The 15057-nt window shown below is 32.3% G+C and overlaps 2 protein-coding genes across 2 annotated transcripts in view; both read right to left on the bottom strand.

The window, feature by feature from the left end:
* The window catches only part of LOC134267464 (uncharacterized), a 3966-nt gene extending 3637 nt beyond the window's left edge, over positions 1 to 329 (bottom strand). The window contains exon 1 of the mRNA XM_062749670.1: positions 12 to 329. Coding sequence (XP_062605654.1) covers positions 12 to 228 — 217 coding nt within the window. The 5' untranslated portion in view covers positions 229 to 329. The remainder of the gene's footprint in view (positions 1 to 11) is intronic.
* The window catches only part of LOC134267468 (synaptogenesis protein syg-2-like), a 124259-nt gene extending 113240 nt beyond the window's left edge, over positions 1 to 11019 (bottom strand). The window contains exons 1-6 of the mRNA XM_062749671.1: positions 10912 to 11019; positions 6054 to 6377; positions 5283 to 5591; positions 3596 to 3889; positions 2791 to 3084; positions 1701 to 1994 (exon numbers count right to left, since the gene is read on the bottom strand). Coding sequence (XP_062605655.1) covers positions 1701 to 1994; positions 2791 to 3084; positions 3596 to 3889; positions 5283 to 5591; positions 6054 to 6377; positions 10912 to 10993 — 1597 coding nt within the window. The 5' untranslated portion in view covers positions 10994 to 11019. The remainder of the gene's footprint in view (positions 1 to 1700; positions 1995 to 2790; positions 3085 to 3595; positions 3890 to 5282; positions 5592 to 6053; positions 6378 to 10911) is intronic.
* Positions 11020 to 15057: the final 4038 nt, after the last annotated feature.

The following is a 15057-nucleotide window of genomic DNA, read 5'->3' as shown; positions in this document are numbered from 1 at the left end:
TATGAACTTACTTTCTGCACCCACACTGTAGATCCTGGTGAAGGCACCAATTTCATTTTCCACTCTAAGTGAATAATCTCCAAAGTCCTCTGTTTTAACAAAGTTTTTGTAAAGAGTAATATTTTGTATAACTTCTCCATTCGTGTACATTATTCTGTATCCATCTACCGAATCTGTGATGACTTTATCTTCATTTTCGTCTTTCGAAAAATGCCATGTTGTCTGCATGGCTGGTGGAAACAATAAAATTCTTACAAATATTTGAAGAGATTCATTATTTCCAATACCTATCTTAACTGGAGTTAGAAAATCCGTAGAATATAACCGAGGTTTACCTGTATGAAAAGAAATCAAAAAAGTGAAACGAACAATTATTCATAGCATCAAATTTATGTCTTTAGCAAACTTAAGTAGGATCATAGCAAAGGCAAGATAAGATTTGTATTATGCAAAATAAGATACCGTTACTTTAATAATACAATAATACATAATACAAATCTAACGTTTTATTTTAAATTCTTAAGCAAAGGTCTTGACAGATTTTTCTATTTATTGTCATTTTATATTCGCTGAACATTATAATTTGAACAAACAAAACTCCAAACGATGTAATGAATCTTTCACTTTAAGTACAACTTTGCTAAAGCAGTAGTTCTTGAGAATAATACCCAGTATTTTATCATCTTTTTTACATGTTACTCTTCCGTCTGTTACATATTGTGGTTCCGTCCATCCCCTGGGATCAAGATTTGAAAAAAAAAAAAACTTGAATATACACTATGCATTACTCCTGCACACATGTACGAATAAATTTTCATAAAATGTTCATAAAATTAGATTTTTGAAAGACCCATTTAAATTTCATGCAAATATATGCATTGCATTTTAACCATTTATTTTTGCCTTTTTGTACTTTTTGTATTTCCTTATTTCTTCAGTTTAGAGACATTATTTTACTTTTTTCAAACTCTAGGAGCTGGTCGGGCATTTGTAGAACTCTTTAATATGCTCTGGATAAGAGAATGTTAGAATGTTTGTTTTCTTGTTAGTCTTAATATATCATTTTCTTTTAAAATAATTCTGCTTCCATACATTGATGTACCTAGTGCAAAATTTAATTTGATCCTCAGTATCAGATTTATAAACTTACATTTCACTAATAAATTTGCAGTTTTATTAGCATTTGGACCTTTCCCATTGTTTGCTAATACTCTGTAGGTTCCAAAATCTAAGCAGTTAAGTAAAGGTATTTCCAATGAGCTTCTTTTCACATTATAGTCTTTTTCTATAACGCTGTTATTTCTAGAAAATACCCAAGTGATGTTAGATGACGGATTTCCATCCACGTCACAAACCAGTTGAAAACGTTCATTTTCTTTGACGGAATATGTTTGATTCCAATTTGATGTTATAACATTGTTGTCTGAAAAGAAATCAAGCTGATTGTGTTAAATCTTAAATCTAAAATAAATCAATGAACCACAACAACTTCCTATGTAACCTTGACTTAAAGGCTTAAATAATAGATGACAAAATTTATAATTATATAATCAATTGTATGCAAAACTATATTTTAATTTCGACCTTCTTGATGATGAATTTGAGATTAAATATATAGTCTATTCATCAAATTAAATAAAGTCCGTTGATTTTACAAAAGAATCAAATATGGATTTAAATCTGCATACAATGTAACTTACAAAAAACAGTCAGTGGCACACTCCTTGATTTAGGGCTGGTAAGGAAGCTGTGGCTAGCTATACAAGTACACTGCTGATTGTTGTAGGATTTGTTCATCACCAATGACAATACAGACACAGCTGTAGTAGAATTACTCTGATTGGTTCCTGTCATTACTGTGTTCTTACATCTCCATGACAACGTGGCTACAGGGTTTCCTCCTAGTATTTGACAGGTCAAGTTGACTGCAGTCCCGGTGTTGTACTGAAGTCCTGGAGGGGAGGCTTTGATGACAGGGTCAGTGGATGGAGGATCTATCAAAAAGTACAGCATTTAAGATTATTTAAGTTACTGTATAAATTTCAAGTAGCACAAACTCTGATATTTATTATGAGTAAAAAACCATGTTATGTAAAGTTGAACGATTTCTTTAAGTCACAACAGTTTTGTTACGTCAAATGTAATCAGTCTGTTAACACAAATTAAAATCTTTTAAATGTTGCCAAAAAGGTTTCGATAATTAAAAGTTCAATATTTCATTGAACTTATCAAAATCAAATAATTTTCCTAGTGGTGAGGGTGGTGGGTAGGCGATAGAGATGGTGTAACACGACATTTTTGATAACCAACAACAAAACTAATGCACATGCAATTAAGACAACAACAAGTACAAAAATATACACATGTCTTTTGCAAATAAATTTGATTATTCTTAAATGTTCCTGCAATGATATGAACACCTCCCTTGAAAACGCAAGAATTATAGACTGTATATGTTTCTATATTGGAACCATCTATATTACACTGCTGGTTGCCAGGTATGAACGGGGAACTTATCCAAATTCTATTACCGTGCATTTTAAAGGTGTACAAAAGATAACTTAAAATGCCAGTTGACTTTCTGACCACTAAAGAGTCACATAAAATCCTTTTAATATTCCTGTTGTAGCCACTTTATTAACTAGTTCACTCGGTGAGGTAAAAGTTGGTTGATACTAGTATTTGTTACTTATAAAAAAAATAGTTTGACTTACATGACTTATAAAAAAAACAATTAGTTATCGCATTAGAGAAAAATTAGAAAAACTATTAGAGAAAAAGTTAGCTTACAAAATACAGTCAGTGGTACACTCCTTGAATTAGGGCTGTTGAGAAGCCTGTGATTGGCTGTACAAGTACACTGCTGATTGTTGTAGGAGCTATCCATCACCAATGACAACAAAGAGACAGCTGTGGTAGAGGTACTCTGATTGGTTCCCGTCATTATTGTGTTTTTACATCTCCATGACAACGTGGCTACAGGGTTTCCTCCTGACAGTTGACAGGTCAAGTTGACTGCAGTCCCGGTGTTGTACTGAAGTCCTGGAGGGGAGGCTGTGATGACAGGTTCAGTGGATGGAGGATCTACCAAAAAGTATCTAAGATCAACAAGTATATATAAATATTCAGAACAAATCTCTGCTTGATACATTTTCCTTGTTTTAGATACTGTTAAACAAAACGAAAATATTAGGCGCACTACTAATTTTAGCGCGTTTGGCGCAATCTAAAATTTCAAATTAAAATAAATTTAACATTGTGCAACGTCCCTATAATTGCAACACCACGGTTAAGTTGACGAATGTATGCTTATATACGGGAGTGCTATTGTGTTTCAGTGCTTGACTAACCGAAAAGTCAAATACGGGCGTGGATTTAAAAAACAATGTCACATTTGTACATTTTAATGACAAGTGCAAGCGCTACCACTTGCGTTTGCGCTAAAATACGTATGCGCCAAATTTTCACGTTTTATAGTGTGTCAAAAATGATCAATTATAACTTGCCAATAACCTTCATGTGTTACAAAAGTTAATTCAAATTATAAAAGTTATTTCAAATTGATAATTTACCAATATGGTATTTATTGACTTACAAAATACAGTCAGTGACACACTCGTTGATTTAGGGCTGGTAAGGAGTCTGTGATTAGCTGTACAAGTACACTGCTGATTGTTGTAGGAGCTATCCATCACCAATGGCAACACAGAAACAGCTGTGGTAAAGGTACTCTGATTGGTTCCTGTCATTGCTGTGTTTTTACATCTCCATGACAACGTGGCTAAAGGGTTTCCTCCTGGTAGTTGACAGGTCAAGTTGACTGTAGTCCCGGTGTTGTACTGAAGTCCTGGAGGGGAGGCTGTGAAGACAGGGTCAGAGGACGGGGGATCTATAAATATATATTTAAGATTAACTAAACTTGTATACATATTCGTAATCAAATTCTGTTAATTAAATACTTTCTAAGACTAAAATTAATAGTATTAGGTTAAACTAGAAACATGTTTTTGTTAACTGTTGTTAGTGGAACTTATCATGTGATTTAAATTATAGCTATCTAGCTATATATACTCAACAATAAAAGAAACGCATATTCAGATCAAACCTGATAATCTAAGTTTTTAGTTTAAACCTCATATTTAAAAGTGATTTCAGAGTGTGTTGTGATAAAAATTAAACACGTCGTATGTTGTGAATTGAAAAGTTAAGTTGGTGTCATTGTCGCCGCCTCCAAATTCTAGGGGCATACCGTCATAACCAATCCATATGTCCTTTGCGATGCCTCAGGACTAGTGGATTTCCAATGTACGGATATCATGCACGAATACCAGCTCCTGTCGGTCCTTTCAGAATAATTATAATACACAACAAGGTTGCCAGTTTTTCCTAAGTATTAAGAATAAAATTAAAATTTGTGAAAGTACTAGGATGTGTCAATCAAACCCGCCAAAAAAATGAAGTTTTAATAACTTTTAAATGAAATAAGATTATTTATTAATTTTTGTGTGAAATGCTATTAAAATATATGTGTCGTAGTATTATAGAGAAAATATTAACTTCAAATTTGTGTCCAAGTACCTTTAAGTTAACTCACAATATTTCCATTTTTATTTTATTTTCTCTGTGAAAACTATTTGAAAATTAGGTGTGTTAAGTTCTTAATGATTTAACCGGAATGTAAATTTCGCGAAGAGGAAGGTCGAGATCCAAGCTTTATTCGGCATTCATGCAGGACAATTAAGCAGTGAAGCTAGGGATTGTGTTCGTGCCATCGCCATCTTTAAAATGGGACCTTGTTTATACGGTCACCTAACCTGTTCCTAACTCACCATAACTGGTCTTACATATACTTACTATCTATGTAATATGATGAAAATGTATTCAGGATTCGGTCATTGCTGTATACCAGTTTGACTCAGATATCTATATATCCCCTTTAATGTTCCTTATAATTTTTTTTGTGTCAGTGAAAATATTATATCTTGAATAGGTGTCCCTGTGGGACATATATTCACAATAATTTTATTTTAAACCGAATTCGTGTTTCTGATATTCTCCTTTCTAGATCCATTATTCGGATCGAAATAAGTGAATACTGAAGGATATTATTCGTCATTCATCTACTTGACTTCAGAAAATGTTCAAAAACAGCGGAAAAAGCTCAAAGCCTTGGAAATGTTGGAATTTCAAGGATAAGTTTTTCAAAATGGAATTCATTATCTTGTTAGTTATAGACGAGTTGCCAATGATGTTATATCACTTAACAGCAATTGTTAACTTACATCTTATATCCAGTGTGTATTTGTTGGACCCTACATTTTGCCATGATGGTCTGTTGCTGGCATTGCAGTACACCTGCCGACCATTGTCCTCTGGCACACCTGTATACTGTAGTACTGATGTCGTTCTATAGAGGCCATTGCTGTTGGTGTCTGTTGTGACTGTGGTGGGCGTGGCTACACTATATGATGCCTTGTACCACGTGATACTGGCTGCTGGGTTACAATAGTCTGTCTGACAGATTAGATTTATCTGTTTACCAGCATCCACAGTAATGTTAGTTGGGGTCAGGGTCACTGATGTTACTGAAACTATAGAATGAAATTAAATGCAGACTGAGGTACATGTACCATACGCACTGCATGATTTTACAAAATGATACTCCAGTCCCCATGAATATTAAAATAATGACAAATTTACTTTAAAATGATAATTGTAGTCAATATGACAAATTTAAAGTATATTTAAATCATTTTTTAAGACAGTAAAATAGACAGTTATGGATTTATTTACATTTTCACTAATGTCTAAACAATTACAATACTTCAAGAAGAAAGAATTATAATACCACCACAATTCTTACATTTCTATTGCAAAATAAAATGCAAATAAAATGCAAATATGCGCATGATTACTTAAAAGTAAAAAGCAATTTGCATATTAACAGAAAGTCAATATGAATATTATGCTCGTTTCTACTGGAAATCCAAAAGCAAATGCAAGTAGTTTGATAAAATAAATAACAGGAAAACTCAATGGTAGATATAACTAACCTGTAACATTGAAATTGACTTGATTACTTCTCTCATCTGAGAATAATCTCTTGCAATAAACTCCTTCTCCATTCCATCTCCTGGGAACAGGATAAACCACACGATATGTTGTATCATTCGGACATGTTGTATAGTAATTTAGAGAACAAAAACTGGCTTTACAGTTTGATCCTGATGAATTTGATGTTAGATTGCAGAAAGTGTTATTGCTTGCAGTAGAGTAAAAAGCTGCTTCTAGTGGATTGTTGTCAAAGTTGCATTGAATTGTCACGTTCTGATTCACCTCCACCGGACCAGAGGGAGAAACTGTCAGGTATATGGAAGCTATAAACAACAAACATAAAAAGAAAAGATCTCTTGTACAAATGGAAAACTAATTCATTAGATATTAAATTGCATTTCAAATTCAATTTCATTTTTTATGCAATGCCCCCGTAATCTTCGGTATATAGTTTTTGCCATGTTCATCCGTCTATCTATCTGTCTGACTGTTTGTTTATCTGCAAAAAACTTAAACATGTTTGACCTTCTCCATAAGTTTTGAAGGGGTGGGGTCATAATTTTTTTATTCGGTACTCCTTCTGACAAGACCTTTCTTTGGATATCATCAAATTTGACCTCTTGACCTTAGAGTTTGACCCACTTTTACCAAAATTTACAAAAATTTTACCTTAGCTTGGTCATGTTTTGAATAATGGACTGGGGCTCTCATATTTCACCGGTGTTTTATATGTGACAATACCTTCCTCTGGATACCAACAATTGTGACTTTTTAACCTTGAAAATAATTTTGAACGGTAAGCAGTAGGGCTATCGTATTTCACAGGTATAGTCCCTGGAATAAAATCTTTCTTCGGATACCAACAATTTTGACCTTTTCAAAAAATAAATAATAATAACCTAGGTCATGACTTTTGAACACTAGACATTGCGGTTTTCGTATTTCACAGATGTATTCCTTGTGAAAAGACCTTCCTATGGATACCAAATATTTTGACCTTAAACCTGCACGATGCAAATGAAAAACTTCAGTCTCGTCATAATCTTCCATGCTGGGGCATCTGTATTTCAAAAACACATCTTTGTGTAATTTTTTAGCTCAATTAATCGAAGATTCGAGGGTACTAGTATATAATTTTTGTCTTATCCTTCTGTCTGTCCGTCTGTTTATCTGTTTTGTCTGTTTGTCCGCAAAAACTTCAACAATGCTCATATTTTTGAGTGTGTGGAGATATGACTTTCATATTTTACAGGTGTATTCCTTGTGACGAGATCTTTCTTTGGGTACCACTAAATTTGATATTTTGACACATTGACATTTGAGTTTCACCATTTTTACAAAAAATTACAAAATTGTATGCTTATTCATAATTTTTGTAGTAAGAGCTAGGGCTTCCACATGTTATTACATGTATATTCCTTGTGACAAAACTTTTTTTTTTTGGTAACACCAAATTTGCCTTTGAACTTAGAGTTTTGCCCACTTTTCTAAAACTTAAACTTGATCCCTAACTTTTGAACATTAAGAAACTGTGGTTTTTATAGTCCACAGACAAGCAAGACATTTCTTTTGCTACCACCAAATTTGACCTTTTACCTTGATCGTGGAGTTTAACTTGCATTTGTGAAGCTTCAACGCTTGCAATTAACTGCCAAACATGGTCATCAGTTTTTCAAAAATACGTCCTTTTATAAATACGAGTATATATTCAATTCAAATATTAAATTGCATTATACAAGTACTATTTTTTTACTTTATTTACAAGACATGTATGAAATTCTTAGATTTTTTTTTTGATCAGTGAAAATAAAACTTTATTTAATTTAAAGTGTGGATATGTAAAATTTTACGAAGCATGAAAAAAAAACAATTTTCTTAAAAATCATATCTTCGATTCTATAAACTAGTATTAAGTGGAACTTAAACCAGAGAAAATTGTTAATATGATAGAAGCTTTTATCTTATTATTTTTTTTAATTAAAACAACTTACCGCGTATAAATTACAGTTGGTCATGAACAGGAATTTCCCTCCTCCAATATAGAATGAACTAGTGTACATACACATCCAAGCTCAAGAACGTTTTTTTTTCTAATTGTTTAGTTTTAATGTTACAATGAGTTTAATATGGAATATGAAAAATTAAATCATAAAAATAAATAACAAATTTTATAAGCCCATTGGCCCTATCCTATTCAAAATATCTGAACATTTAGATTACAATGTATATGATTTTTAAATCACGTACATTGTAGAATGCAATAGATTTGTTTATTTACATGAAAGAATCCTAAGTGTGTAACGATGGTCTTACAAGGTAGTTTTATGATAAGTTAAATATACTGTACGTGTACATAATTTGGCATATTCAAAATTTAACAGCGCTATCAATGGATTTGGAATTGTTGGCGTAGCATGAATTAGCGTTAAATAGTTTTGGTCCGTATATCCTATTTATGAATGATTTCTTAGCAGTATTCATTATCGTTCGCTCCAAAGCCGCAAAAATATGAAGCCCGCTATTTTAAGTATACGTACGGTATTTCCATCCACTGAAAATTTTTTATGGAGATCATTACCATTAATCAGTACATAAACGACACTAAGCAAACCAAAATATTTCTTGAACAATATATTTGTGATAACCAAAACCTTTCTAAGAAAATTTTTCACAGCAAAATTTATTCTTATATTAAAAATAATGTAGTCTTCGTTTGGTTCGATTCGTTTGCAAGACTATCACGCTTACCACTAGACTACGCAATTCCTGAGTATATAAATCATGTTTGTTAAATGACACTTAACTTAATGGACTTCAAGTATTTCTCTAAAAGGTGCGAGTTTTTATCATCAAATTATATTAAGGTGTTATGGGTCTTTGCTCCATATTTTTGGTTATCAAAAATGTATACGTTATTGCCAGCTTTGATTATTTATTTTTCTTTTAAAATGAGAGAAGACCACTTATATACTTTATGGACTTTTGATCTTGAATTCGGTTTGTTATCTCCATATGATTCAGATCGATAATTGGTGTCACATGTATCTAATGAAAAATGACTCCTTTTGCCATCTCTAGTGTGCGTATAATATTTCATAGGCACATAATCTCAAACTTTGTGATATTTTTGCAAATATAAGATACAGTATTTTACGTAAATTATATTTTAATGTTCGATGAAATATCAAGAAAATATTTGATATTATTGAGATAAAAAGTTGAAAAAGATGAAAAGTTTTGTCCGTTTTATGTTTGTCACACTATAGATTGTTTTGCTTGTGAGTTTCACCCATCTTCTTTATCAGGAAATGTGATTTAATTGTGACAAGAGGGAAGGAAGGATATAACTTTAAGGACACAAAGTGTACGTAAAAAAGACATTTGATTACATCTACAAAATATATATATATATTGAGGAACAAAGAAAGTTTTATTTTTCTAATAATGTAAACATTTGTGGTATATCTGCATGCAGAGAAAAAGAAGTTTTTACAGGTCATACATGTACATGACGGTCATTACGTGACATATTCACACTGTGCAATAATATGTTACGGTACATAGATATAAAGTGATAATTGTTTTATTTACAATGTAAACAAATATTAAATAACTTTGGGCGATCGATTCAGAAAATAGAAAAATAGCCTTTGAGTATACTGTAAAACTACACACTTTTGAAGGGTCAAATATTCATGGTTTGAGGAAAATGTAGTGGTTCATTAGGATTTGATTTTTAATTAAACCCCCACAAAATTTGAGATTTTACAGTGTTTTATTTCAGTTGCATAGTCTCTACGTTTATCCCTATTATCAATCTATTGCAATCACTCCACGAACAGCTGAAAAACACTTCGGTGTTGTCGTAACAATGTAAGCTGTCCCTAGTGTCTTGGTGTCTACATCATAATGAATAATGTCCTACTGATGTTAATGTTAAAAACCTATAGATCTCTTCTCTGTTATTAGATATGAACACGTTTAAAGTTTTTGTGACAGACTGACGGATAGACAGACGAATGATTATGAGATCTAACGTCCGCTTGCTTTCGCAAAAGGGACAAAATTAAAAATAAAATTCTTAAAAATCGTGGAAGTTTTCTCATGCCCCCGTTATCGAATATGGGGGTATATAGTTTTTCTTCCGTCTGTCTGTCTATCTGTTTGTTTGTCCGCAAAATCTTTAAACTTCTCTAAAATTTTTGAGGAGCTATGGCTTTTATATTTCACGAGTGTATTTCTTGTGACAAGATCTTTATTTTTGTATCATCAAATTTGAACTCGTGACCTTGATTTTGGAGTTTTACCCACTTTACAAAAGATTTCCAATCTTTTGACATAGCTACAAATTTTGAATAGTTGATGCTAGGGTTTTCGTACTTAAAACGTGTATTTACTGTGACAAAATATTTCGTGGGGTATAATTTTTTTTATTTTAACTTTAAGTCTGGCCTACTTTTAAAAAAAACCTTGATCATAACTTTTGAACCCTTAGTACTTGGGTTTACATATTCAGTATTTCACAGGTGTATTTCTTGTGAGATGATCTTCCTTTGGATACCAACAGATCTTTTGACCTAGGAGTTTTTACCTTACATTTGAGCAGCCAAGCGGGGGCATCAGTGTTTTACAAATACATCTTGTTTTACATGTGTATTACTCTAACACGTGAGCAGAACCCCTTTTAATTTTTTATTGCAATAAATTTTCCTGTTTTGTGAAAGTTTACTTGTAGCGTGTCAGACTTGTAACGAAAAGCACAATGACACCGTCATATAACCTAAAATCAAATCAGTAGCATGGTTCTAAGAAAAACGTATTTTATGATTATTAGAGTCAACAAAACAGTTACCTTACCTTCCGATAATGAAGTAAGAAAAGTAAAATACCCAAGGAAAACCAGTATAATTCTCCTCTCCATAAAGTAAAGGTAAGACATAACTCAAATCTTTTTTTTTTTTGTTTTTAAAGTTATGTTTTAAAAAGCTTCCTGGTTTGTGAAACCGAGCTTTCTAGTTTGTGAAACCGAAATAAAAATTATTTTAGAAAGATTAACTTTCATTGATATCTATTGGCCCAATATACTAGTAGTGGGGCAGTGAATTGTACACCGCACGGGCATAATTATTAAGATCATTTTAATAAACAAGAGACCCAAGGGCCTTAATGGTTTCCTACGCATAATGCAACGATCCATAGATAATACAAAATAAAGCGATAAATAAAGCTATGTTGCCCCAAAACAAGAAAATAAGTGGGACAATGAGGGATGAGCAAAGTATTTATATGGAATTTGATAAGAAATCTTAAAGTTGATCTATTTATTTACTCGTACTTTCTTCCATGGGCTACTTATGATCCTCATGCACAAAAATTCTAGAGTACTATTAGTTAACACATGAAATATATGGAGATAAAAAACAGTATTCGAGCTCAAAAGTCCATTAAATGATACAAAATAGGAGCACCTCTGATGTTTTAGATGTCCGTGTTTGCCCTGCTCCAATTTTATATAATTGTTTGATGGACTTTTGAGCTTGAATATACTACATGTGTATTTCGTTATCGCCATATATTTTATTCAAGACATTATATATCTATATATATATATATATATATATATATATATATATATGGGCTAACTCATTTCATTGTTTCAAAGAGACAAACCTAGAAACAAGATATTTTTCTAGAGTTGCCCAACCCTCTTTTCCCTTCCTAAATTTTGATTAATTTTTTTCACCATTTTTCTTATTTAGTTATATTTTTTCTATAAAGCGAAAATCATTTCCCTAGATTATAGTTTACTTGTTTTGTATTTCTCATACAATTATTAAACTTTACTGAATATTTAGAACTTTATTTAATTATTTACTATTCAATTACTAGCTCACTCTAGGTGGACTCAGACTTACCAGGAAATAAGAAGGTGTAATGGACATGGTTAAAATATCAAGGCAAAAAACGTAAAACAACACTCACACAACACGAAGAACAAATAAACCATTATCAATAGTTCTAATTGATTAATACCCAACTACTACTTATGTTTCATATAAACTGAGGTATTTTAAGTCGGTATAGGGCTTTCCTTACAAATGACCAAAATTTCAACAATAAGAATACCATGTAAAGGTTCTATATAGCATTTGTAAGCATAATGTTTACATTCAAAACTTGTGTTAATTTTCAAAATATCTTTGAAAATGATTGATGGTGCGTAGCGTTAAAGTAAATTACGAAACGGAACGAAGAAATAATTTTAGCCGTTTTCGTAGTTATCACCGAGATCTGTTATGAAAATAAAAAATGTTGTCGAGGGGGCAAATTTTCGTAATTTGAGGAAATATATTGGTTCAAAGGGATTTGATTTCGTGGCTGAAGAATTGTTCAGTAGTAATATATGTGAAAAATTGCAAATTCGTGGGTCTCTTCATATCATTAAAAAACTACAAAAATTGCAACCCCCCTTTCGAAAATTAGTAATTTCACAGTATGTGTTTCTTTTTTTTCTGTGTAATTTTTCCAATTATGGCAGATTGTCAAGTGAAACATTTGTTGTATTCAAAGAAGACGTTAATATAAAGAAGGTTGTAATATTTATTAAACTTTTTTTATAATCATTATCTAGTATTTTTTTTTATTTTCACTGAAATATAATGCTAGATAATTGTTATTATTGGTTTCTTTATTCCCTTTGTAATTGTCTAGACGTTTTTGAGTCAACGACTGCTAGGCATCAACTTACCGGGGTAATGAATCTCAACTTCATATGATTAAAATAAAACAATGCTAGAATTGAACGATGGACGTCCCAAGAAACCTCTAACATAAATTTGCATTATCTTGCATACTATCATTGCAAAATCAAACGATTGCATACATCATAATTAACAATATTTTACATCCGTAATTACTGTTATAACATTTTTGCTATTTTTATAAATATTAACTAATAAGCACAAAATCAAATAGAGATTGATAAATTGATCATATATTGTTAAAGGTCGCTCTCGAGAAAGTTTCACTCATTTGGAGACGCCAGCACTTGCCGGTTGAGAGCTGCAGATTTTGTCCTATACTCGGCACTCAGGGCCATTGAGCAGTGAGGGATCTTTTTCGTGCCAGCACCTACTGCGGCACGAGACCTCGGTTTATACGGTTTCATCCGAATGACCTGTCTCCACGTCTCACAGTGGGATTTGAGCCCATTCAAATATTGAAAGGCTGCTCCTAAACTTATAGAAATTCAAGTCAATATTCGGTCTCAGTTCCATGATATTCATCATTACTTTAATTGACCAGCATGTATTATCAATAACGTATTTGTCAACAACCTACGTCACTTTATTGGGGAAAATGGACCATTTTAATGCCAGAGGCAATGATCTGGAGATTGTAACGTCACCAATCAGGGAAAAGGTGCATCTTATTTGAAATGGAACTTCAGGACAGTCATATTGACAGATTTGTTTACATCGAATCAGAGGTAATTTTTGAGACATATAAAATTAGGGGAAAATTATTAAGCATTCCTAGAAAATGCATTTGTCGCAGAATTTTCAGGCTCACATTTCTAGTGCGTCATTTCTATTGATGTACATATTTAAGACTATGAAAATACTTATCTTTATTTTTATTTTAAAAGAAATATACACTAGTATTTATGTAATAATGTAATTATTTGAATGTACTATGCTGAAATAGTGACCAGGGCTTGAAGCAGTTCTGTGTGTGGCGTAATCGGTAGCGCATTGGTGTTCCGGATTATGAGTACTGTAGATCACTAAATTTTCGCGAAACCTTATTTTCGCGAGATAGGCATTGATTCTTAATAAGCGAGACAAATTTTCACGAATTGTGGTTATTTCTCTATATAATTCTATAAGAATTAAATTTTTGCGAGCACACTGTCTCGCGTAATTACGCGTAAATAAAGTTCACGCGAATAAAAAGTGATTAACAGTATGATTCCTGGCGGATGTGTTTTTTACAGTTTCTCTAGAAGGACATGGAAGAACTATTTCAGCATAGTATAGTTACAATAAATGATGCATAATTACTTTTTTAATATCCGGAAAAATGAATATTGACCATGGATTTAAAAAAAAACCTTGAAGCATAATTAAATTATTTTGAAAATCCTTAGAATTACTTTAACTTATTGTTTTTTAATGGAAAGATAATGTTTTCAGATAAAAGTTTCACCAAGGAAAGAAAGAACTTGAAGCATTTGGGATGAACAACACTTGGGAGAACTTGACTTTAAAACTGGATCCTGTCTGGGATGATTTTTCAAATCAATCTTCAACCAATCATTCTAAATGGTACAACGGAACAAATCAGACTGTCACCACATGTACAGCGCCTAACGGAGAAATTACAAATGAACAATCCTCAGAGGTTTCCTTTATCATTGCAACTACCATCTGTATTGTAGGAACCTTCGGAAATGTAACAATTATCTGTCTCTTTATCTTTCAGAAAAAGCTTAAAATACCAACATATACAGGAATATTTTGTTCTTCCGTTGCTGATTTATTCAGCCTAATTCTGAGATATTTCAGCACATCCCTAGATAAATTTCCCTGGATTACTTCATTTCAGTATTTTTATGGACTCACGGCAATTTTTAATTTCTCCTCTAATTACCACCTTTTAATCATCGCCATTATCCGTTACATCTACATCAGTAAGCCGTTTTACAGCCTCACCTTTACGTACAATAAGGTTGTGTACATGTCGCTCGGGGTGTGGATCTGTTCCCTGGTTGTTGCAATCTTGTACAGCGTGCATTTATATCTGCTTTCTGAAAATTTAATGTCCATGTCACACAGTGTTACTGTGGAGCTTATAACGATTTGTTTATCGTTTTGTGGATCTCTTTTACCGGTTGCAATACTCCATATTGTTAACATTATAAACATTCGAAAAGGTCTATCAAAATCCACTGTATCTTTTCAGAAATCGATGTCTGCTATGCTGGTAGCCATTATTATTATT

This window comes from Saccostrea cucullata, unplaced genomic scaffold (assembly GCF_032062105.1).
Source record: "Saccostrea cucullata isolate Sc308-1 unplaced genomic scaffold, CSIRO_AGI_Scuc_v1 ctg1132, whole genome shotgun sequence".
Lineage (NCBI taxonomy): Eukaryota > Metazoa > Mollusca > Bivalvia > Ostreida > Ostreidae > Saccostrea > Saccostrea cuccullata.
This window is presented reverse-complemented; position numbering and strand designations above follow the sequence as displayed.